This window comes from Cucumis melo, chromosome 2, assembly GCF_025177605.1.
Source record: "Cucumis melo cultivar AY chromosome 2, USDA_Cmelo_AY_1.0, whole genome shotgun sequence".
Lineage (NCBI taxonomy): Eukaryota > Viridiplantae > Streptophyta > Magnoliopsida > Cucurbitales > Cucurbitaceae > Cucumis > Cucumis melo.
Genome location: NC_066858.1, coordinates 21,590,141 through 21,612,573, shown reverse-complemented (window position 1 = coordinate 21,612,573; position 22,433 = coordinate 21,590,141). Strand labels below are relative to the sequence as shown.

Below are 22,433 nucleotides of genomic sequence, written 5' to 3'. Positions count from 1 at the left end.
TGTGTTTACTAATTTAATAACATTAGATATAGAAAAAAATTTTGCAATAAAAGGGGTTCAACATTTTCGTAAAAGAAATGCAATAATAATTTTTTTGCATGTCTACGATGTGTATATTGAAAAAAAAAAATTACTGAATAAAAAAAATATTCATAATCCAACGCACATAACCCTTCTTCTAAACACATTTTATTATAAAATCTCTATAAAACCTACCCACGTAACTCTTCCCCAAACAGATATTATTCATAACACTATCATAACCCTTCCTACAAAACATCTCTTATCATAAAACTACATTTCTAAAACGATCCCCTAAACAAAGTAATTTTATGATGACATTAACCTTTCCATAACTAACTATTCCTCCAAACATATCCTAATAAATTTGAAGAACTAAAATAATATGCTAATCCAAACTAAAATTTTGAATCCATTTGCAAAATTCAAATTTTAGCTGTGCTTTTGTTGGCCTTGACTACTAAATTCACCATCATTCTCGTTTAACAATGTAAACAAATCAATCGAAGTACCATCGTAGTAACAGTACAACAATCTGTTTCGTTGGAGTTCCCAGTAAAATCATCAGCAGAAACAGCAAAGAATAGATAAAAAAAAAATCAACTGTCGAAAGAAAAAACAAATGTGCATAAACACAAGGGAGAAAGAGAAGTCATGTAGTAGTTAATCCAATTTTGTTAGAAACATTAGTTCTCCCCAACAGATTTCGACTTCCCTAAAACAAAACACTACTGACCGAACGAACTACAGACAGAGACAGCAACAATCTCAAGAACACGACTAGGGGCCATCTTCATTGCCGAACCATAAATCGGGCAACGGCAACAGATCGAGGGGTCCTCAAAGCTCCAGGAACATCCGCCATTTTTGTATCACACCGACTCTTCTTCTTTTTCTTCTATAATTTCCCTTGCCGATTGAAAAAAAAGGTAGTGCGATCCCTCATTTATGTACACGAACTTCCTTCTTTGCTTTTACTATGCTCAGTAGGAACCCAACCATTTTCTTGAAAATTAGTTGAACTTATTTCATCGAGTTATATTAACGAAGAACTTAAATTGACCTGGTTACAATCTCCAATAAACGGATGAAATTCCGAGAAGAACTTCCGGTGGTGGATTCCGCCGCTTTATGAGCCAGTCCCCGAAGAATCTCAACTTTCTCCCTCGTTAATTTTCCCTTTTCACTATCCAAAACTAATCCCAACGCCTTCAAAACCCCACTCTTCGTCACAAACCCACCTTCTAAACCCACTCCAATTCCCCAGACGTTTTCCACCGTCTTTAAGTTCAACCTTTGATCCCCCAGAAAAGGCCGCCCAATCATCGGAACGCCGCCCACAATGCTTTCCAACACCGAATTCCAACCGCCGTGAGTCATAAAGGCTCCAACCGATGAATGCATCAATATCTGCCCCTGAGGAGCCCACGGGACGATTTTTCCTTTACCCGATTCGAGAAGCCGCTTTGGTAATTCTTCCTCTGGGTTTCCCCTAAAGGACCATAGAAATGGTATTTGACTCTCTTGCAGGGCATCTGCTAGTGCTGTTAGTTCGTGCGGTGGTAGTGATAGGAACCCACCGAAGCTTATGTAGACTACGGAGTTGGGTGGTTGATTGTCGAGCCAGAGTAAGCAGTTATGGTCGTCGGATGGAGGCGGCGATGGTGAGAGTACGGTGAGTGGACCAATGTTGAGGTAATTCTGCAGGGATGAGTTTAGTTGGTCGTGGATTTGAGAGTCTATTTGTTCGAATGAGTTTATGAGAACAGAGGTGGCTTTTGGAAGGTGATGGCTCATTTTGTTTAGCAAATTTGTGAAGGGTGAGTCTAGGTTCGGAGATAGGATTTCTTCAGGTAAATCGGCTCCCTGAATTGATGAGAAGCCCGGCAAGAACTCCAGGGGTTTTTCTCTTGATTCTGCCGGAAAATTCTTCTCGTTAATTCTTAATGAACTTAGAACAACCAAGTTCTGGACTAATTTTGGTTTTTTTTTTTCTTTAAATCCCATGGATTAAGAGGAAATTGAAAACAATGGCTAAATGATAAACTGTTGATTTTGTTAATCATTCTATCTTCCATAAATCATTTTGAGAGAGTGGATTCAACAAGGAATCAAAGAATATGATTCGAAATTTTGTAGATAGATTTTTTTTCTTCTTCAAAATATTAGAACAGAGATTTAAGCTTCCTTAAGAATTGATTGGTGGGTGCACTATTTAACATGTAACATGTGTGTATGAGCATGAGCCATATTTCACATGTTCATTATATGGTACATGAATTGAAATCCAACTCACTTGCCGGCGAATTCTATTTGGTATATCCACTCCTTCCAATATGATAATGAAGCCCGTCAATTTTACCAATATAGTAAAATTTATCAAAATTTTCTCTAGTTTATTAATTTTTCTTTTGTTAGATGTGAAAATAGTTTAATTTTTTTTTCTATTCATAACCATTTCTCATTTTATAATTTTGAAATTAAGAAAAGGTATTAGATCAAAAACCATTTTCACATGCTTAGCCATATTTTGGTTTAATAATTTTGAAATTAACAAAAGAGAAGTTGTAAGGTCGAAGATCATCTCCGTATGCTAGCCATTTTTAAGCCAAAAATTAACCGTGAAATGAATGCATTTAAAATGTTATAATTAAAATTGAATACCTTTGTTTAGACAATGAAATAATATTTTGAGTAAGAGTACTATAAAATTCATAAACAAGGACAAAATTATCACAAGTTTAAGATCATAGACTTTTAATTTCACAGATGTCTAAAAGTAGCTAATAAATAGTTTCAAATTTATTATCTTAAAAGTATAGTTTAATCTCTTAATGGATCCTTTTGAATCCTTTTATTGATAAATATACATTTTATACCAACTAAGTTTGGGCTAATAATTGGACTTTCGAAGGACAAAAGAGTTGGATGAATGAATTAGATGAAATTTGTTTTATGTTCCTAAATATTGGAAAAAGATCCAACACTTTTAAGAAAATCAACAAAAACTACCCTTTTACGTAAATCTTTTATTTGTGTGTGCTAGTGGGAGTGTAATGTGCATGTTGTCCATCTTTCACTTACGTCAACATGACGATGTGATCAAATTGGTTTATTTTCAAATTACGTTCTTTGTAGATATAGATATTTTGAAAATAGGATTGATGGGTTTATTATGAATTTGATTAAATAAGAAGCTCAGCAAACTTTGAGATAGAGGAAGACAAATAATTAAATTTGAGGATTTAGTATATGTTTAAGAGTGAAATGAAACGATTAAAGAAAGAAGAAGGGGCCTACCACAAGAATTGATATCGATATGTTTCCTAATGAGATCCATGCAAAGATGCACGAGCAACGGACGAGGCCCCGACGTCCAAAGCGCCACCCACCCAACCTTCATTTCCTCCGCCATTTCACCCACAAACCAATAAAACGCATCACTAATCAAACACCCAATTTCCTCACCCATCTCGCTCGCCGCCGTCTCCATCCCCTTCTTAAACCTCTCCTCCGCCCCCTCCAAGAACAGTTCCATCACTTTCAACTGTTTTCCCTGCCCGTACACGTAACCCTCCGGCAACCCATCGCCGACGTCAAACCGCTTCACTCTGTCGACCCCAATTGAGGAGAAAACAGAGTCATTGGATTTGGCAGTGCTGAGGAACGAGAATCGCAAGTGTGGGGCAGCGTCGGAGAGTTTGCGTACAAGGGTGAGAAGGGGCCCAGCGTGAGATCCGAAAGGGAATGCCAAAACGGCGACATGATTTGTGGTCGGTTGGGGATTGGAAGCCGACATTTGGCAGTAAAGGATGGTGGTTTTGGTTTGGTTACATATATATTGGCAAAAGTTTTGCCACTCTAATAAATATGGTAGAGTTTTAGTGCATATAAAAATTAGCTTTTTCAAAATTTTCCCTATTTAGAGGTTGCAATTTGTGATCTAACTTCATTTTATTTGATGACTTCTCATTTATCTTTGTTCATAGATTTTATATAGGGTGAGAAAGATGAGATGGAGAGGAAAGAGAGGAGAACAAGAGGGAGGGAGAAGGGAGGAGAAACCATAAATAAAAATTAATTTAATAAAGGGAGTTGATGTAACCATTGAGAATGAGAAACAACAAAAGATATTTAATCTTTTCTTTTTTCTAACTAGTTTTGAGAGTACCCATTTTGGTGGTTAATCTCCGATTCTAACTAAAAACCATAATGGGTCGACCACAAGCTGAAAATAGTCGATGGCGATTGACACACCTCTGACCACTCTAATGGTATTGCTTTCTCATTTCTATCACCAACCCATTACTCAAATAGGTTGGAGGACTATCGTAGAGATCTATTGTTTACTTTCGGTTATCAATTAAACTCAAAATATTTATATATTATCACTAATTTGTCTTACAAACATTTTTTCGCGAAATTTGAATTTTAATTTAAAGTTAAAAATCTCTAAATTTAGTAAATTATGTTTAGTACATAGTTGTATCGATCTTCATTTACAAATGTATATTAGGTTTATTTAAGATATATGTAGTGTTTATTTCAAAGATATATATATATAGTCATTTTGTTAATATATACCACATATTATATAATATTAATGCAAGGAAAAATGGTAAAATGTAATGTTAAAGTATTATAAATTTAATTGCTAAATTGAAGTGAAAAGGATGAAACAGTACTCGTTAAATTATAACCTCAAACGTTAATTACAAGATATAATATCTTAATTTTTAATTTAATTTTATTAATGATTAATTAATTTTCTATTGAATTTCTAATAAAACTATGGAGATGAGTGTTATGGTTAAATTTGTCTGAAAATTAGGTCAAAAACCTGGATATGAAATATATTAAAATTTTAGGAAATTTGTGAAATACGAGATTTATAGTCCGTTTGGATTATCTATGTAGAAAAAGATGTTTTTTCAAGTATACATTTTTTTTTAAAAAAAAAAAAACCCTTTTATAAAATGAGTTTAAAATTTAAACACTTACATTTGATTCGATCTTTGAAGTGCTTATATACGTAATTTTGTTCAAACACCCATTTTATCAAAATTTAGTTATGAATATTTTCTTTAAAGTGGATTATTTTTCAATCTCATTTTAAAAAAATATATTTCAAAAAGGTATCAAACACCTCAAAATCTCTTGAAAATGATTTTTTTTCTCAAATTTAAATACTTTAAAAAGTAATCCAAAATACAGCATAAACTTTTCAAACACAATTAGTAAAAAAATGTGATTATTGCAAAATCTAAAGGTCTATCAATAAATACCTCATATTATTTTAAAAGTCTATATGTATTGACCATATTATCGATAGATTTTATTATATTTGTATTAATTTAAAAAGGTTGATAAACACCTAATTATTGATAAAAGAAATTGTTACTAATTACGACCATTCCTAGAATTAATAGAATTTAAAAAGTAATTTTTGAGATTTGAAATTCAAAAATTTTATTTACATTGTTTGTGTTTGAATGGGTAAGTGAAAAGAAAACAGGAGTAATAGAAGTTTACTAAGTTTGATTTATGAATTGAAAATTACAAAGTGTATATGATAATTATGATTATAGATTAATGAGTTGAAAAGGGTAAGATATGGGAATTGAGTATGATGATTTGAGGAGAGGAAAGAAAAGAAGAGAGTGGTTGAGAGTGTGAGAGTGGATCTCCACTAATTAAGGGGAAACCCATATGGATGTGACGTATGAGAGTAGCGTAGATTTCGCTATTAATGCCAACTACCCTACCAATACCTATTCACACATTTTCACTCCTACCCACATCAATTTCTCTCTAAACAAATTCATTATTCTCACACTAACAACTATAACTATATACTAATCCAAACATTTCTATTTCTATCTAATAACTTCTTCCTCTTCCTCTTCCTCTTCCTCTTCCTCTTTCCAGATTTTTGGGTGTCCTAGTTTGCCAAACGTCAACATTTTTTATTTATAATCCAAACAAACTTTCTTCGGATGCAAAATTCAATAATCATCTTAAATTATTTAGATTTTCTTTTTCTTTTTTGAATAACAAGGAATTTTATGGATAATTATCCAAACAGTTGGCAAACACTTTTAATTGAAAATGCTTTAGAATCTTGGCTAAGCTTTATAAGTATAGCTGGTAAAGTTTCAAAAGCTAAAAAGCTTTACTTTATATGATGTTCCCATTCTTGGCATTAGGCCACAAGAAAAACAAAAACAAAAACAAAAACAAAATCAAAATGTTTGACAATGACTCTGACTTATATCATTTTACTATCCATATTGTTTAATTCTACATGTACATCTTTTTTATTTAAATGTAATGTTTAGTTAAAAATCTATGAAAGTGATTTTATTTTTTTAAAAAAAATAATTAAGTGGTTAGAAAAACTTAGGAGGATATTTAAGTATCTTTGTACAATAAAGTATCCAACTTTTTTTTTAAAAAAAAAAAAAAATTCACATAAAAAGAAAAAGTAGGCTATATAGAGGCTAGATGGGTTTTGGAAATGTAATGTATTATTATTGGAAACTTGGTATCGGTAGAAATTAATATTGTTTATGAAGTGCAAATGAATGAATATTTATGAGTTGGGCAGAGAAAAGAAAAGCATTAATTTGTGAACAGTGACGTATCATTATTGAGTTTAGTTTAATATTGAAATGAAGAGAGAGTTTTTGGTAGATTTAAGAATCTGATTTTAAAATAAATGCATAATGATTGAAAGGGGAACGTTAGAACAGAGTTTTATTTTGATAAACATGATTTGATGGCCACACTTTTCATACCCAATGTGCTTTCTTTATGTTCAATCAATCACACACACTAATTACTTTTCTAACATGTCTCTCATTTTGGTCCTATCATATTCATCTCAGATAACCATTTTTTTAATAAAAACTTTGTTACTATAACATAACAATATAATCCTCTTTTCAAGCAAGGTACTGTTGTTGTGAGTTTCTCCTCATTCATCCACCCCCAGTTGTCCCCTTTAGAGCACAATGAAGTTGATTGTCTTCACTCAGTTTTATACATTGTAATTTCATAACTACTGATGTAACTTTTCATTATTATTATTTTTATTGTTTTCTAAAAAAAATAAAAAAAATCATGAGTTCTCCCTTTTTGAGCGTCTCTCTCCTTATGCTAGCTAGTTGTCAAAAAGTTGCCAATCAGATTATAATATTCTTTTGAGTTGGTGGGCAAGTAAGTATTCTTCTAAACAAATAATAACCTCCCCCCAAACCCTTGGTCTAATAAGATAAAAGATAAAAAGCTAAAAGTTTTTCTTTTTCTTTTTCTTTTGTATGTTTCCATCATTATTTCTTTATTTTTGTTTGGTTCTGATTATTATTTAATTTTTAAAATTTTAGGATACTTTTGAATTTATTTTAATAGATGAAATTGTTAAAATTATTTACAAAATATATATTTGAAAATTGTCAAAATTAGAAAAAATCGACAAAATATTTAATTTTATATAAAAAAGATTAAGTGTATTTAATTTTGCCGTTTTTATCAGTAAGTAGTTTTTTTCTTTCTTTTAATTTTTGAAATAACACCCCACACATACACACCATTTTTTTATAAAAAAAAAAAAGGTAGGACAATGATTATTAAATGAATGTAAAGGAAAGAAACCAGCTTAAAAGTGAGAGATGGAGATAAAATTGAAATCTGAATTTTGAAGAGGCTCAATAATATGTTTGTTGAATAAATAACATTACATGAATTAGGAAAAGGATGAGCAATAATATATAATTAATGTAATAGAGAAAAAAAGAAAAAAAAAAAAAAAAAAAAAAAGAAAGTGGTAATCATTATCGAACATGGGTGCCACCCCATAGTTGACACACAAATTCCCTTTATCCAACTACTCAACTCCAAAACACACCATTCCTTTATAAATATCATCCTCTAAAATAATAATTCCCCAATCAAATTCAGCTCTTCTCCAAAGAGCTCAATTTGAAGGAGGAGAAATAAAAAATATATATAAAAATGCATGCACATTTTCTCATTATTATTCCCATCGCCACTATTCTCCTCCTCTTAACCTCCACTGGCTGCACCGCCGCAGCTCGGTCCAGGTCCGACAGAATTCTACAAAAGCAATTCCTTGGCCCTCACAATGCTGCCCGATATGCCCTCCGATTGTCCCCCTTAGTTTGGGACTCCAAATTGGCTCGCTACGCTCAATGGTACGCCAACAAGCGCCGGGGGGACTGCGCCCTCCGCCATTCTGGGGGCCCTTATGGCGAAAACATCTTCTGGGGTAGCGGCAATGAGTGGACTCCGGCTCAAGCCGTGGCCGATTGGGTGTCGGAGCGAAAATGGTACAGTTATTGGGCAAATTCTTGCGTTGAGGGTGAACTATGTGGTCATTATACTCAAATTGTGTGGCGGTCCACTCGGCGGATTGGATGTGCTAGAGTCACTTGTAACGACGGTAAAGGCGTTTTTATCACTTGCAATTATGATCCACCGGGTAATTACATTGGGATGAGACCTTATTAAAATTAATCTCTCTTTAATATCTCTCTCTCTATATAAGTAAAAAGACATTAATTATTGTATTTATTTCTAAAGGGTTAATTTGGAGTTTGTATATTATATATTTTGTGGAGTGAAATGGGAAAAAAAAAAAAGAGAAGAAAATTGTTTGTAAAAGTTGTGTTGTTCATGTCTTTGTCATATTTTCACATGTAATTGATTGATTTTATGTGCTGTATCCCCTAATATTTATTATTAGTTTTTTTTTTTTTTTTCTTTTTTGGTTCTGTCCCATTCAAGGAGAGGTGTATATTTCCATACCCCTCCAAATAAATTTTACATTATTAAATATATACTCCTTTTTGTTTATGGATTAAAATGCTTCTCATGGAGATTTTTTTTTTTCTTTTTAATATTGTGGACATAGGAGTACGAAAAAGTAAGATAGTTTATTTGTAGCCTTATTTTTGTCCCGCCTTCAAAAATATTAAACTGTTCTAACTATTTGCTCATTCCATAATCTTACCTTAATAATGATAATTAATAATAATCCACTCTTATTATTTATGGTTAACTATTTTTTTATGTTAACCAGAGATAGCACATAACAACAATTTGAAAAAGACTAATAGATGATGTTGTAAATATTATTCTATTACTGGTAGAGCATAAAATCTATCGTTTAAAATTTGGTATGTTTACAATTTTTTTAACAATTTTACTATATACTTAATTATTATTTCTAAAATTACTAATCATGCCAATTTTTTCAATAATTTAATTTGTTGAACATTTCTTACCTTACGTCCTTTAAATTGCTAAATGGGCAAGAGATATAAACAATAATATCTAAATGAGGATCAACGTGTAGGTTTGTATTTCTTCAAAAATATATATAAAAAATGAATGTTATTTTCAACAATACTTGAATATTGGCTATTTGTTTGTTTTTGTTTTTATTTTTATTTTTTTTAATTTTTAGTGAATAGAATTATAATTAGTATATAATTTAGTCAATATAATTAGTTTTTCTTACGATTTTTTTAATATTAAAAATTGTTTCTAAATATAGTAAAATGAATCAAAATATTTATAAATATAATAAATTATCACTATCTATGTGTTATGAATCTATATTAGTGATGAATCTATATTAGTGATGAATACTGATAGAATAATTATCATCTATGGTTGATGGACTATGATATCTTGCTATACTTAACAATATTTTTAATAGTTTTATCACTTAAAACAAAAATTTCATAATATTAGTTTGGTTTGTATCTTGTTAAGTTTGAATTAATTCGTTATTTATTTATTTTTTGACAATAAATGAAGTGAGACAATCATATATCTTAGGTCTTAAGATTGATGATACAAATTTATGTAAGTCGGGTTATGCTCATGTTGCATTAATGAATGGTTTAATTAGATATTTGTTTTGAAAAGCAATAAATAGTCACTTGATTCCAAATTTTTCATGAGTATCTTTAAGAATGATTTTGAATTTGAACTTTGTTCTTAGAGAGGCATCTCTCAACAAAAAGGAATGCTTTTTCTTGTTATGAACTAGCTAGTTCAAATCTACTCCATTTGAGATCTATCGAAATTATTTATTAATTATAATTTGAAATTGATAAACAATTCAATATTCCCAATAGTCATAGACATTGGATATAAAAAAAATTAAATATGAAAGAAAGAAAGAAAAAAAAAGAGTGCAAATGATCTAATAATAGATATTCTATTAATTCTAGAAGATCACATGACCATGCTACCTAAAAGGACAAGTCAAATTGCAATCTTATTATAAATTTGCTTCATGAGCAATAATTGTGAATTACAATCAAATCAAATAGGTTGTGGCTACACATATATATAGGCGATGATTGAGATCTAAACAATCTAATTGATTCGAGTGTAGGGCATAATTTTATAATATTATTATTATTATTATTTTTTTTGATGTTGAATAATTGAAATTTGATAGAATTTCATCGAGTGGAAATAAAATTAGGAATGTTTAAAAGGTGTTTGAAAAATTAATACATAAGTAACAAAAATGAAATCAAAGCCATCCTAATAGTAATAGGCACCACCGAGTAGGAAGTCGGGAGAGTACTCAAAAATGGTGAACGTGGAAACATGCATTTGTCGCAGCTTGATTTAAATTTCCAACTAAAATTAGGGCTACGCTATGACTGTGGGCTCCACAAGGGCCATTCATATTCATTTTCAGATGGGCTTTTATTGGGTCCAACACTGAGCCCAATTCAGGCCTATCTCCTATCTCAATAATACACGCTCACCATTATTAATCTTATTATATCACAAAGATAAATGATACCCAACACACAATCAAACTTATATTTTATGATTCATTTTCATTATTGCTAAGGTAAATGTAGGGACGTTAGATGAATGGTTTGTTTGACTAAGCCATTCATTCTCCAGCTTTCATCAATTATTGAGTACTGATTGATTTTTCTAATAACAATCTTGCAACTCTCTTTTTTTTTTGTTTTTGTTTTTACCTTCTTGGATTTTATACACTATTCTATCATATGTTATTTAATTTAATTAGACTATACATTATTATAATACAACAATATAATATTCCAATATTCCACAAGAGGACTACACATCGCTAGGTAGAATCAGTTTGTGTGTACAAACTTTCCTACCTTATTTATTTTATATCATTACTCTATTTATTACATTGACTAAACCCAAGTATATTTCAATAACAATATCATATTTACTAAGGAGTATTCTAACGAAGAGCAATACTTGTCACTACACAAAATCAATAAGATATATATCCTACATATTTCTTCATGGACTGCATTAAAAAAAAAAAAAATAGTGGGGTCTATTTATCTACTAAATGCATGTAAATCAATAAAATAGAATACATAAGAAAAGTCGGTAGGATATTCTATTGAGCAAGTATTATTATTTGTTGGAGTATAGTTCATTAATATATATATATATATATATATATATATATATATATAAATCGTAAAAAAACCGGTGATAATTATAATTATATTTCAAACTTTCGATCATAAAAATTGAGCTCTCAAACTCATTTAAGAGATAAAATTGTAAGAATCTTATAAATTTAAGGATTCGATTTTCATCATTTTTGAGTGTTTGGACCAAGGAGTTTGGTATGATGAAGTTGTGAACTTCATTCCTTATTTGATTCACAGAATTGGTGTACTTCGTAACTAGAAATGTCAATTTTATGTTTTATTGGCTTCCAAACTTTACAATTTCAGTACTCTTTATCCCAGCACTTGTAAAAGTTTAATAGTTCAATTTTAACTCTTTTATAAGTCTGGGGTTCAATTTTTAAGAGTAAATTAAAAGTTTGACGGTGTAATCGTAAGTAACAATCGTGCGTACTTTAGTTTTTTTTATTTTTGCAATTTATAATATTTTAAAAAAGTTAGTTAGTGTGTGTAAAATGAGAGTAGTGACCTTTAGTAGGGTCGCTCACCCACATAGTTACCGGGGGGATCATAGTTACAAGTCATGAAGATATCCCCATTGTCACAAACAACACGAGCGCAGCCGATCCTTTGCGTATTTCTCCAAACAATCTGTGTGTAATGGCCGCACATTTGGCCTGCCTCGCAGCTATTGGTGGCGTATGTGTAATACTTCACTTCGCTGGCCCACGAAGTCACCGCATCCAGTGGCCTCCACGCCGATCCACTCCCCCAGAATATGTTCTCTCCCAGCTTGAAATCGCCTTCAGGGAAAGAATGTTGCAGTTTACAATCCCCTTTCCTCTGCCCTGCCCACCACCTTGCGTACTTCTCCAACTGAAAATTCCATGCCAATGGCAACTCAAACTTGGCCGCCCGAACCAGATTGTGCGCAAATAGAAACTCTATGGACTCGCTAATGCACCCCCAGCAGAGTTGCTTCGATACCTTGTAGATGGTTTCGTTGTCCACTTGATTTTGCTTGTTTGTTTGGACTTGCACACCAGGCGTTGTTTGAGAAAAGTTGTGAGAGAGAACTCGGGGCATAAAGACGGTAAGTAGGACTAGAAACAGAGGTAGTTGCAGCTGCTTATTCATTGTGATTATTATTGTTGGTGCATGAGCTATGGCTGGTGATTATTGTTGCTTGATTCTTCATATATAGAGATACACTATGAGTGTTGAGATATGTAGCGATGTAGATGCCAGTGGGGTCACAGAATGAGTGGTTTTGGGATTGGGTTTTTGCATGGCGATTCACAATCTCTCACAAGCATACACATGTATATATTATATATGGGCAATGTAGTTGTAATGCCTTCTCGTGAATTAGGCTATGTGGTGCTCGTGATTCTCTCTTGTTTTTTCATGAGCATAAGATGCCATTGCAGCGCATTCTAGAATTCAACGTGGCAGATTTTTTGTGGTTCAAACTTATGAAAACTTTTAACATATGAAAAATTAGATTACAAATATATTGATAGCAAAGAAAATGAAATTGGGAGTTAATTCTTCTTTCACTGTTCTAGGTTGTTGATATATAGATTTATTTTTTATTAAGTAAATGAGGGGGAGATCAAACTTTGGGAAGAAAATAAATTACCTTATTTACTTTATAGTATGATGGGATTGGCCAATACTTCAAGCTGACAAAGGAAACTAAAAAGTGGAGACACAATATCCTTTTTGGTCACTTTATTCATATTTTAAAAAGGCTTTGCAACAGTGTTTATATAAAAGTAGAAAATTTGCAAGAGAAAAAGAAAAATTAAAATTGCAAACAATCATATTTTCTGTTTCAATCTTTTAAAAAGAGAAGGAAAAAAAAAAGAAAAAAAAAGGAAGGTCTAATTCTTATCTGCTTTTGTTAATTAGATAATATATTAATATTATATGACTTGGAGTAAAGGATTCCTCATTGATGGATGGATAGAATGACTTTTCCAACAATGTTCTTATGATTATATTTCACAACTATATATAAAAATTACATGCATCATATTCTATTTCTCTTTACTCTTTTATTTTCTGCAATTTAGTTATTTATTGTTTTTAATTATTTAATTATGCTTAAATTAATTTAATTTGATTTTAAATTTCTTGAAAAAGGCAACCTTACCCATCCCTTTAGTGTTTGTCATAAGATCCTACATATAAAAAATTAGATCCACATCTGCAGCCAAGAAACACCGTTTCCTTATCTTTTCTATACCCAATCCTCTCCGTAACGACTTACACCAAGAGGGCTATTTGGAGTCCAAAAGGAGACGCCAACGAAGCCTTGTGGAAGACTTCAAAGCCATGAAAACCCATATATCCCACCAAGGTCTATACCCATACACATATCATTCTGTAGCTCCTCCAACAGATCTTCTTTCTATCACCAACCGACTCTTAACAAAACCTTGCACACATCGTACTTTTCAGTTCTGCTAAATCATTGTAAGGATTCAAATATAATTCATTGTATAAGTTAAAATATAATTCATTCTAAGAATTATGTATATTTACAATAATTATGATGGTAATTGGAAGAGTTTTTTTTTATAGGTGAAAGGTTATGCCATTTTGTGATATCCTTTCAATTACTTTAAATTGAGACTAATTTTAATTACAACATAGTAGTTGAATTTGAATGAAATTTCTCAAAGAGTTTTTATCTCTCAAGCTTTATATTTTTATTGGATGAAGATTGACCTAGAATTAGAGGAGTTGTGAAATCCGTGTTCTAGATTAAAAGGGTTGGAAAGGAGATTGTAAGTACTAGATATAGTTACTAGGCATTTTGAAGAAAGGTTGGGTGCTAGCTATGTGATGCGAGGAAGGAGTTATAGTGGTATGCGTTCTGGCTAGACAATGTATGGAAGAAAAACTGAGTTTTGAGCAATGCGAGGAAGAGTTAGGCGAGAAAAGAAAGTTGAGAAATCTAAAAGGACTCATTAATATGGATTAATCAACAAGTTACGTGTTAGGTTAAAGTTAAGCATGATCAGAGGAAATATTAAACCTACACATGTAAATCATGAAAAAGGAGCTAATGAGCGAGGATGAGTTTAAGGAAGACAAGGTTTAGAATTAGTATAGATAACTCTGTAACTCAAAGGAAGTGCTAAGCTTAAGTTCTATCAAAAGAAGGTTCGGGTGAGAAGAGAAAATTGTGAAGTCATGTGATAGGAAGGGAGTTCGTAGAAGGGAAGGAATTGTTTAGCTCTATGAGCGGCTCTCTTAGAGAAAGAGCAAAGTTTCTTTAAGTTTTAGCATAATACATGTTGTAATCTTATTTATAAATTGTTTTTTTTAATGAAAAGCATAACGAGTTAAGGTAAAAACTTCTTATAATGATTGTGTACGAGTAAACCATTAGCTACTCTTATCAAGAACTAGCTATTATGTGCACATAAGAGTAGAGATTATCTTGCGTTGAGTGGTTCACTTGATAGAAAGATGACTAAACGCGTTGAGTGGTTCATGTTCAAGTCTATCGTCAGAGCAACAGGAATTGAATGAGGGTCCGCAGAGGTAATAACGGTGAGATGAGTATCATAGTAGTATATGTGTTAAGGAAATTCAATGTCTAGACCAAGAGGAATAAGTAAAGGCTAATGTGATTTGTGATATTTAAATGCGTAATGAGGTGTTAAGACATTTCTGAAAATGAGAGTTTTATTTGGTGCTTTTGTATTCCCAAAAGGATTTCCTAAATTATCACTACTTAAGCATAGACTTGTGTTTTAAGTTTTCATTCCCTAAGTAAACTAAGCTAGTAAGTTGCTAAGAGAAGGCAAGCTGCCGAGCATAATTGAGACAAGCGTAAAGAGCGGTGCTAGCCTTTGAAAGCCTGAAGCTTCAGTTTTAGTTCTTTAAAAGCGTTATTGGTATGTATTAATTTGTTTAAAGATAATAAAGTCATTAAGTTATTCCTAAGTGGTGTTTCACTTAGAGGCGCTAGGGCTGCCTAAGTCGTGACCACATTTGGAATGCAAGAGAAAGACGTTTTAGGTGAAGTTGTGACAAGAGTACGTGATTGATGTAATTTTTTTTATAAGAATAACAATCACTTCAGTCACATTTTTTTGAGAAAAACACAACTTCTTCTTAAGGAAGTTTCAATATCAAATCTTGTGTAACATAACATGCTTGCTATAACCCCTCTACGATGAAGCCCTAAATATTGTCCCAATGATGTGAAAGTCACGCCTAACTCCATTTTGAATGAAATCTTGCATAGGTACTCTTGTATTCCTACTAATGTTAGAAAGAAGTTGAAACAAATTCAAATACTAATATTTTATACTTGTGTAGTTCTTGAAAATAATAACCAAGCCATAATTCATAACATCTCAATCACTAATGTATATTCAAAGAAGAAGTTCACATGAACTTCACACGCATTCAATGGTAAGTTTGTAATCTAAAGATAGTAAGATGATTGAAAAAAGTTAGAGGTAAACTAAAAGTAAAAGAAAAACTGAATTTATAAAGGTGGTGGAGTGGACTTTAGACCAAGAATCTAAATGAGATAATAGAAGAGAAGGTAAGTTTAGGTCGGCCAATAGAAGTTTGGATGATGACACATGAATAATTTAATCCGGTTCGTTCACGATTGTTGGTAAAAAAGAAAAAGAGAGAGACACAACCCCAACCAAACTAATATGGCTATGTACTCCAAAGTGGTTGGAGGAAGGGAAGTGGGTGGAAGGATAGATTAGGAAGGAAGTGGTTTGTGAATGTAAATTAAAAAGAGAAAAGAGGAAGAATTAAAAAAGGCGTAGGCGTAGGCGTAGGCGTAGGCGTAGGCGTAGGTAGGCGCCGGAAAAATGAAAGGAAAAAGTGGGAAACAAAATGGAGATGGGAAGTCACGTGTCAAAATGGGATGCGCATTTCTTTCACATATCCAACTGTTCCCACCTTTCCCTCTACTCATTCCGCTCCGCTCTGGTCTGTTAAAAACCCCGCCAGCTGCGAGACGGGCATGATCCCGGCCGCCACCATTACTCCGCTCCACACCCCGCCATCGGGGCCTTCCTTTGACCACCCTTCAACTACTCCCCATTGCCCTTCCAACCCCTTCTCCCTCCGCTTTCCTCCCATCCCCTTCCCCTTCCCCTTCCCCGATCCTTCTCTCCCCCGCCCCCGGATGGACTTCCCCGGACGTCTCGCCACCGGTTGCTTCCGCCCCCGCAAAGGCCTCAAGGTGGACGCTGACTTCACTGCCGAGGAATTCTTTTACCCCGATGCCAAGGCGCCCCCCGAACACCTCGTCATCATGGTCAATGGTCTAATTGGAAGGTACTCTCTCCTTCCTTCCAATTTTACTACCCTCTTTATTTTATTTTATTTTATCTTTTATTTTTCGGATTTGGATTTTGGTATCCATCGACCTTTCTTCTTTTTCTTCATTTCTTCAGTGCTGCAGATTGGAGATACGCGGCAGGGCAATTTGTGAAGAAGCTTCCTGATAAGGTTATCGTACACCGTAAGTGCTTACCATTCTCTCGATCTTATTATATACTTCTCTTTGATAGGTTACCACTTTCCACTTATTTTTTTAGTTCCAAGGAGGCTATATGCATTTGATGCTAAGAGTTTTGTTGTTTTTTGTGTATTTACAATAATGTAATGTCAAAAGCTTTTGACAAAAGGGGGGTTGCATTTGGGTCAATACCATGATTAATCGCATTACGCAAAGACTATTTTCGGCTGGGAGATAGTGATACTTTACCAAATAATCTGCGTAACAGAAGAATTATTCTAAATTTGAGATGGTTTTTGAAACCAATCCACCTTTAACATATCTTTATTTATTTATTTTTTCAAAAAAAATCTTGAATGTGAAACAAAATCATATCACACGAGTGGATGAAGCTAGCTTACCTCTGGGTGGTAAATCTGGATCCATTTTTTTTTTTTTTTGTTTCAATGTTGCTTAACCTATGAGCGCCATGTTGAGTAATAGTGAGTGATGAGGAAGGTAAATCATTGTAAGTAGGGCGAATGGTTTATCTATTAACTATAAGTGCAATTTTAGACAACGAAATTGAACACAGTCCTTCAGTCAAAAAATGAAGACTGAAGAACTAAAGGGAAATCTCTTGGATTGTTTTGTTTAAAATTATGATTTAGTAAGTACTTTCTGTCTCTCTGTTTTCTTTCTTTCTTTTACTTAAAGGTGTTTGTAACTGATCCAAATTCTAATCCACATTTCTCTTTTCCTGACGTCCTAACTTCAAGAATGGTCTCTGAGAAATTGTTTGACCTTTTACAGTGTTGAACTTACTGGCAATGCATTGTGTGGGGACTCCTCTATGTCAACCCGTAATATTTATAGGTCACAATAATTTTTTGGCTTCTAAAATTATCTTCTTGAGCAGGCAGTGAGTGTAATTCTTCAAGATCAACATTTGATGGGGTTGACACAATGGGAGAAAGACTGGCTGAAGAGGTATCTTGGTTCTATATATGTATTTATGATCCATCTCAGAAAAGTTTAAAAATAGCATCCTTATAGATATTTCTGTTGAGGACCTTACTTTAAACCATCCAATGCAGGTGTTAGGTGTCATAAGACGAAGGCCAGAGTTGCAGAAAATTTCCTTTGTGGCCCATTCTTTAGGTGGGCTTGTCGCAAGGTATGCCGTTGGAAGGCTTTTTGATCATATCCCTCAATTGAAATCCTCAGGTGCTGCTCAAAGTTTCTCTACGGACGAGCAGAAGCAACATATTGAGCAATTCCATCATGAAAAAATTGCTGGATTGGAGCCTGTGAACTTCATAACAGTTGCAACTCCACATTTAGGTTCACGGGGAAATAAACAGGTGCTTAAGCTATTTATCATATGTATTTTAAAGTTTAGACTACAGAAATTATATTGTCAAGCAGAAAGTTGAAAGAGTTGTTATGAGTGCGTTCTTTCCTTTCCATAGGGCTATTACCTGTTGATCTTAATTCTCCATCTCACACATTATTTACGAGGTATTTGTTAAACAAACTTAGGCACTATAGCAAACAGCCATGAAGCTGAAAAATTCAAAGATTTGTTCGTAGTTTGTGCAATCACTTTCCCGTAACATTGGGTGGGATGGAGAGAGGGTAGGTTGAGGCCGGATTTATCAATTGAAACATCTACTTTTTATGTCCTCAGTTTCCAGTTCTTTGTGGTCTTCCTTTCTTGGAGAGAAGAGCCTCTCAAACAGCTCACTTAGTTGCTGGGAGGTCTGGGAAACATCTATTCCTCACTGATGATGAAAATGATGGGAAACCTCCTCTTCTCCTTAGAATGGTTACTGACTCTGAAGATCTAAAGTTCATGTCAGTATTGACTTTAAGACTACTTACTAAGTTGCCTATACTTTGTATGTTATTGGTGTTTGACTTTGTATATTGTCCTTGGACTTTTGTTGTTTAGCTCAGCATTACGTGCATTTAAGCGTCGGGTGGCATATGCAAATGTGAATTATGATCATATCCTTTTACACTTAAGAGATCAGTAAATGTTTCATCACTTGTTGCATGAGATAAGCTTGAGATATTAATGTATCACAAGCTTCCTAACCACAAGTTGTTGAGTGCAGACAATAGATGTGAATCTGTGATTATGATTTATGAACATAATAAAAATTCGTAGACCAGAGAGTTACCTAGTGTGGGATAAGAATTCATTGGAGTTATATCCACAATTATATTATGTTAACCTTCACTTATCATTAGACATGGTTGGGTGGAGAACATCATCTATTCGCCGTCAACATGAGCTTCCAAAGGTAAGCTTTTTGTATCAGTTGGGAAGGTTTTTGTACCATATATATGTTTGTTAAGCTTTTTCTAGAGGAAGTTAAACGTTTCTTTTATTGTTATTCTGCGACCAGTCAAGTGAGCTTATAAAAAACGACAAATACCCACATATTGTCTACGAGGAGCAATCAACTCATGATGATGTCTGCAATAACGCATTGCAGGACCAAAAACTCGACTTAGAAGGTTACCTTCTCTCCCAGCTCCTGCTCTAAGATCTCTTCCTCTGCCTGTTTTGTTAGTTTGTTTGATGTCTTTTAGTGAAACTATTTTGGAAATGAATCTTTTTGGTAATAAATTCAGAAAACCGATGCACCATCTTCATTTCATCAGAGAAGAAAACTCGAAACTTTTCACAAATTTTTAAAAATTTGAAAGTAATTAGAATCTTTCCTCTCATAGATGACATTTTACCAATTTACGAAATATTATACCATATAAGTTTGTTTTCAGAACTCAAGGACACAGATCTATAACCTATAGAACAGATCCTATTTACCCTATAAGTTTGTTTTCAGAATTCAAGGACACAGATCTACAACCTATAGAACAGATCCTATTCAAGTTAGGTCATTACACTATATAAGTTTATCATCAAACAATTCCAACATTCACTATAGTAGGAGATTGAATTGAAAATTGTTAAAACGTAAGAGACTATATTGAAAATTTTCAAATAATAGGATCTAATTTCAGAAAACATTCTAACATTACCAAACATTAGGGACTAGAACATGGATTGATCAAAGCCCTTCTTTTTATGTGCCCCATATCTTCAAAGATCTAAGTTTGGGGAAGACTGAAGAGTATGCTTTATCAGTAGAAGAGATTAAAAATTAGCCAAATTTGGTGGGAACTCAATAGGATGCAGCTGTTCTTGTCACCATATATAGGGCATGTTTGAGAGTGATTCTAAAATAGCTAAAATCACTTCTATCATTTTCAAAATCACTCTTAAACATAAGGTTGGATCGGACATATATTATTGAGAAAATAGAGTCAGTTAGGCGACAGACAAAAAGCCTTATTTGGATATTCAAGTCTCTCAATTACAGAAAATGGAAAGAATGCTCTAGAGTAGACATGGACAAAAGCCTTGTCTCCCAGAAAGAGAAAGGGGGCGGATGAGGAGATTCTGCCTAAGGAATTACTACTTTCAGTGGATAGTCGGACTCGTTCAAGTCTTCCTCTTCTCCTTAAGCTCTTTCACACAGGAGATCTTTTCGGTTGCACTCAGCATATTCTATCCTAATCGGCGGAGCTGCCAGAACTTTACCAGCCGAGATAAAGGCTTGCGCTGTCTCAAGTGGTAACTCAAAGCAACTTTCGAGAGGAGAAGGAAGCTGAGCCTTTGGCCTTTCTCTCCTTCTACCGGGTCCTCAGTAACCATCATTCAAAACCAATTTTGATTATTTGCATTTAAAGTGTAAAACTAAATGTTAGATTAATTTTGAGGGATTAAAATGATATTTTGGAGTGATTTTGATGATAAAAGTGATTTTAACATTTTAAAATCACTCCGAAACATGTGCATATTCTCCATCTGTCAGCTTCATTCATTATTTCATGAACTTGACCATTCTGCAAGTTCTTTGGTGCCCAATTCTGAACTTCTCTTATGTTTTGCCATGTGGTTGAAATAGTTTTTTCTTCCAATATGTAGAGGAGATGATTAGAGGTCTCAATCAAGTTCCTTGGACTCGAGTGGATGTTAGCTTTCAGAAAAGCAGACAGAGATACATTGCTCACAGTACCATTCAGGCAAGTATCAAGCGAAGTTTTTCTTTTTAAAAAAGATGAAACAAGTATAGAGAAGCACTTCCTGGGGCTATCCTTGTTTAAGTTGTATCTTTGCTCCATTATGTATCTTCCCATTTTGGGCCACAAAATAATTCTTTTAGTCATCATTTTTTTTAAATATAATTTTAAAAATAACTATTTTGATTTCCAAATGAAGCCTTCTTTTACTTTTTGAACTTCAAAAGAACTATTTGTTTTTGCTATTACTTTGTTACTTGATAATTTCCACCCCCTACTACCTGCCTCAACCAACCTACATAGTTTCAATTTATGCTATTGCGTTAAATATTCTAAATTGATGGCAACTTACGGCAACCACCAAAACGTTTTTCTCTAATATTAAGTTTAGGGACTAACACATATGAAGCTTAGGCCGAGATGGAATAAAATTAAAAGCTTACAGACTAAAGTAGGGACCAAAATGTAAGGAGCCCAATGGAATTATAACCATTTATTTTTCAGACCAACAGCATAAGACTATAAGTATATAGTTAGCTTCTGAAAAGCTATTTCTCAAGCATTGACTCTGTTTCTCTGTTTCTGATATTTGCATTTCTCTTCCCATTTTAGATGTGAACATATCTGACATTTTAACAAAACATTTGATCCCCTTCAGGTAAAGAGCTATTGGTTGAATTCCGATGGTGCAGATGTGGTTTTTCACATGATTGATAACTTCCTTTTATAAGAAGAATCTCAAACTTGGGATGAGTTGTTTGCAGATACACTTATCTGCAATTTCATGTAAATTTTTACCAGCCATACATAGTCATGTATTCTTTATTATCAGTGGCGAATCTTTAGAACATCTTTTACATTAGCTCATCATTGTTCCTAATATTTCATGATTCTCAACCCTTGTATTTTCTTCACTATGAGCACACCTTTTTTTTCTTCCTGGGATATCCCTGCGTTTGAGTTAATCCGGATTTGTTTGGTACTTGTAATTATTCCATATATATGGAGAGAGTGGAACTATAAGATATCTTTTGTGGAATGAAGTTGTGGCAATGGTCTACAGAGAATTTGTGTTGATTTGAAATGATTGAAACATTAAAAAGGCTTGGATCCTGATACTATGTCAGTTCTTTGTGCGAAATGAACATGAGAAATTTTTGAATGGTACCTAAATTTGGTACAACAAATATTTGGTATAACTTGAGGGTAATATAGTCATGATATCCTAGGAATAAGTGTCTTTTTGATCCACTCATTTCATACCTAATTTTCAGGATCTTGTAATAAAATTTTGTCTCCACTACCTAATCTGTTTCGGTTTGAATGAACTAACATCTTAACATAATTCCGTGGTCTAAAAC

At 33.2% G+C, this 22,433-nt stretch overlaps 4 protein-coding genes across 6 annotated transcripts; 2 read left to right on the top strand and 2 right to left on the bottom strand.

The window, feature by feature from the left end:
* Nucleotides 1–605: 605 nt before the first annotated feature.
* LOC103494293 (flavonoid 3-O-glucosyltransferase-like) lies at nucleotides 606–4,082 on the bottom strand. The gene is made up of 2 exons (XM_008455416.3): nucleotides 3,322–4,082; nucleotides 606–1,937 (listed from the first exon to the last, which is right to left on the bottom strand). The coding sequence occupies exons 1-2, from the start codon at nucleotides 3,818–3,820 to the stop codon at nucleotides 1,075–1,077; spliced, it is 1,362 nt and encodes a 453-aa protein (XP_008453638.1). The 5' UTR covers nucleotides 3,821–4,082; the 3' UTR covers nucleotides 606–1,074.
* A 3,835-nt stretch (nucleotides 4,083–7,917) lies between these two features.
* Nucleotides 7,918–8,905, top strand: LOC103494292 (pathogenesis-related protein PR-1). The gene has a single exon (XM_008455415.3). It carries the CDS (start codon nucleotides 8,035–8,037, stop codon nucleotides 8,548–8,550), a length of 516 nt encoding a protein of 171 aa, XP_008453637.1. The 5' UTR covers nucleotides 7,918–8,034; the 3' UTR covers nucleotides 8,551–8,905.
* Nucleotides 8,906–11,901: 2,996 nt separating this feature from the next.
* On the bottom strand, nucleotides 11,902–12,854 carry LOC103494291 (pathogenesis-related protein PR-1). The gene has a single exon (XM_008455414.3). The coding sequence runs from the start codon at nucleotides 12,618–12,620 to the stop codon at nucleotides 12,015–12,017; it is 606 nt and encodes a 201-aa protein (XP_008453636.1). The 5' UTR covers nucleotides 12,621–12,854; the 3' UTR covers nucleotides 11,902–12,014.
* Nucleotides 12,855–16,307: 3,453 nt separating this feature from the next.
* On the top strand, nucleotides 16,308–22,139 carry LOC103494294 (putative lipase ROG1). 3 transcript variants are annotated; one of them, XM_051080951.1, is made up of 10 exons: nucleotides 16,327–16,811; nucleotides 16,931–16,998; nucleotides 17,894–17,964; nucleotides 18,072–18,338; nucleotides 18,665–18,831; nucleotides 18,929–18,985; nucleotides 19,232–19,283; nucleotides 19,389–19,500; nucleotides 20,978–21,075; nucleotides 21,731–22,139. In XM_051080951.1, the coding sequence occupies exons 1-10, from the start codon at nucleotides 16,396–16,398 to the stop codon at nucleotides 21,800–21,802; spliced, it is 1,380 nt and encodes a 459-aa protein (XP_050936908.1). In that variant the 5' UTR covers nucleotides 16,327–16,395; the 3' UTR covers nucleotides 21,803–22,139. The 3 variants fall into 3 exon arrangements, 2 of the variants coding, with proteins under 2 accessions (XP_050936909.1, XP_050936908.1); XR_007818750.1 differs by lacking the exon at nucleotides 19,389–19,500 and having other exon boundaries at nucleotides 16,308–16,811; nucleotides 21,731–21,782; XM_051080952.1 differs by lacking the exon at nucleotides 21,731–22,139 and having other exon boundaries at nucleotides 16,314–16,811; nucleotides 20,958–21,075.
* Nucleotides 22,140–22,433: the final 294 nt, after the last annotated feature.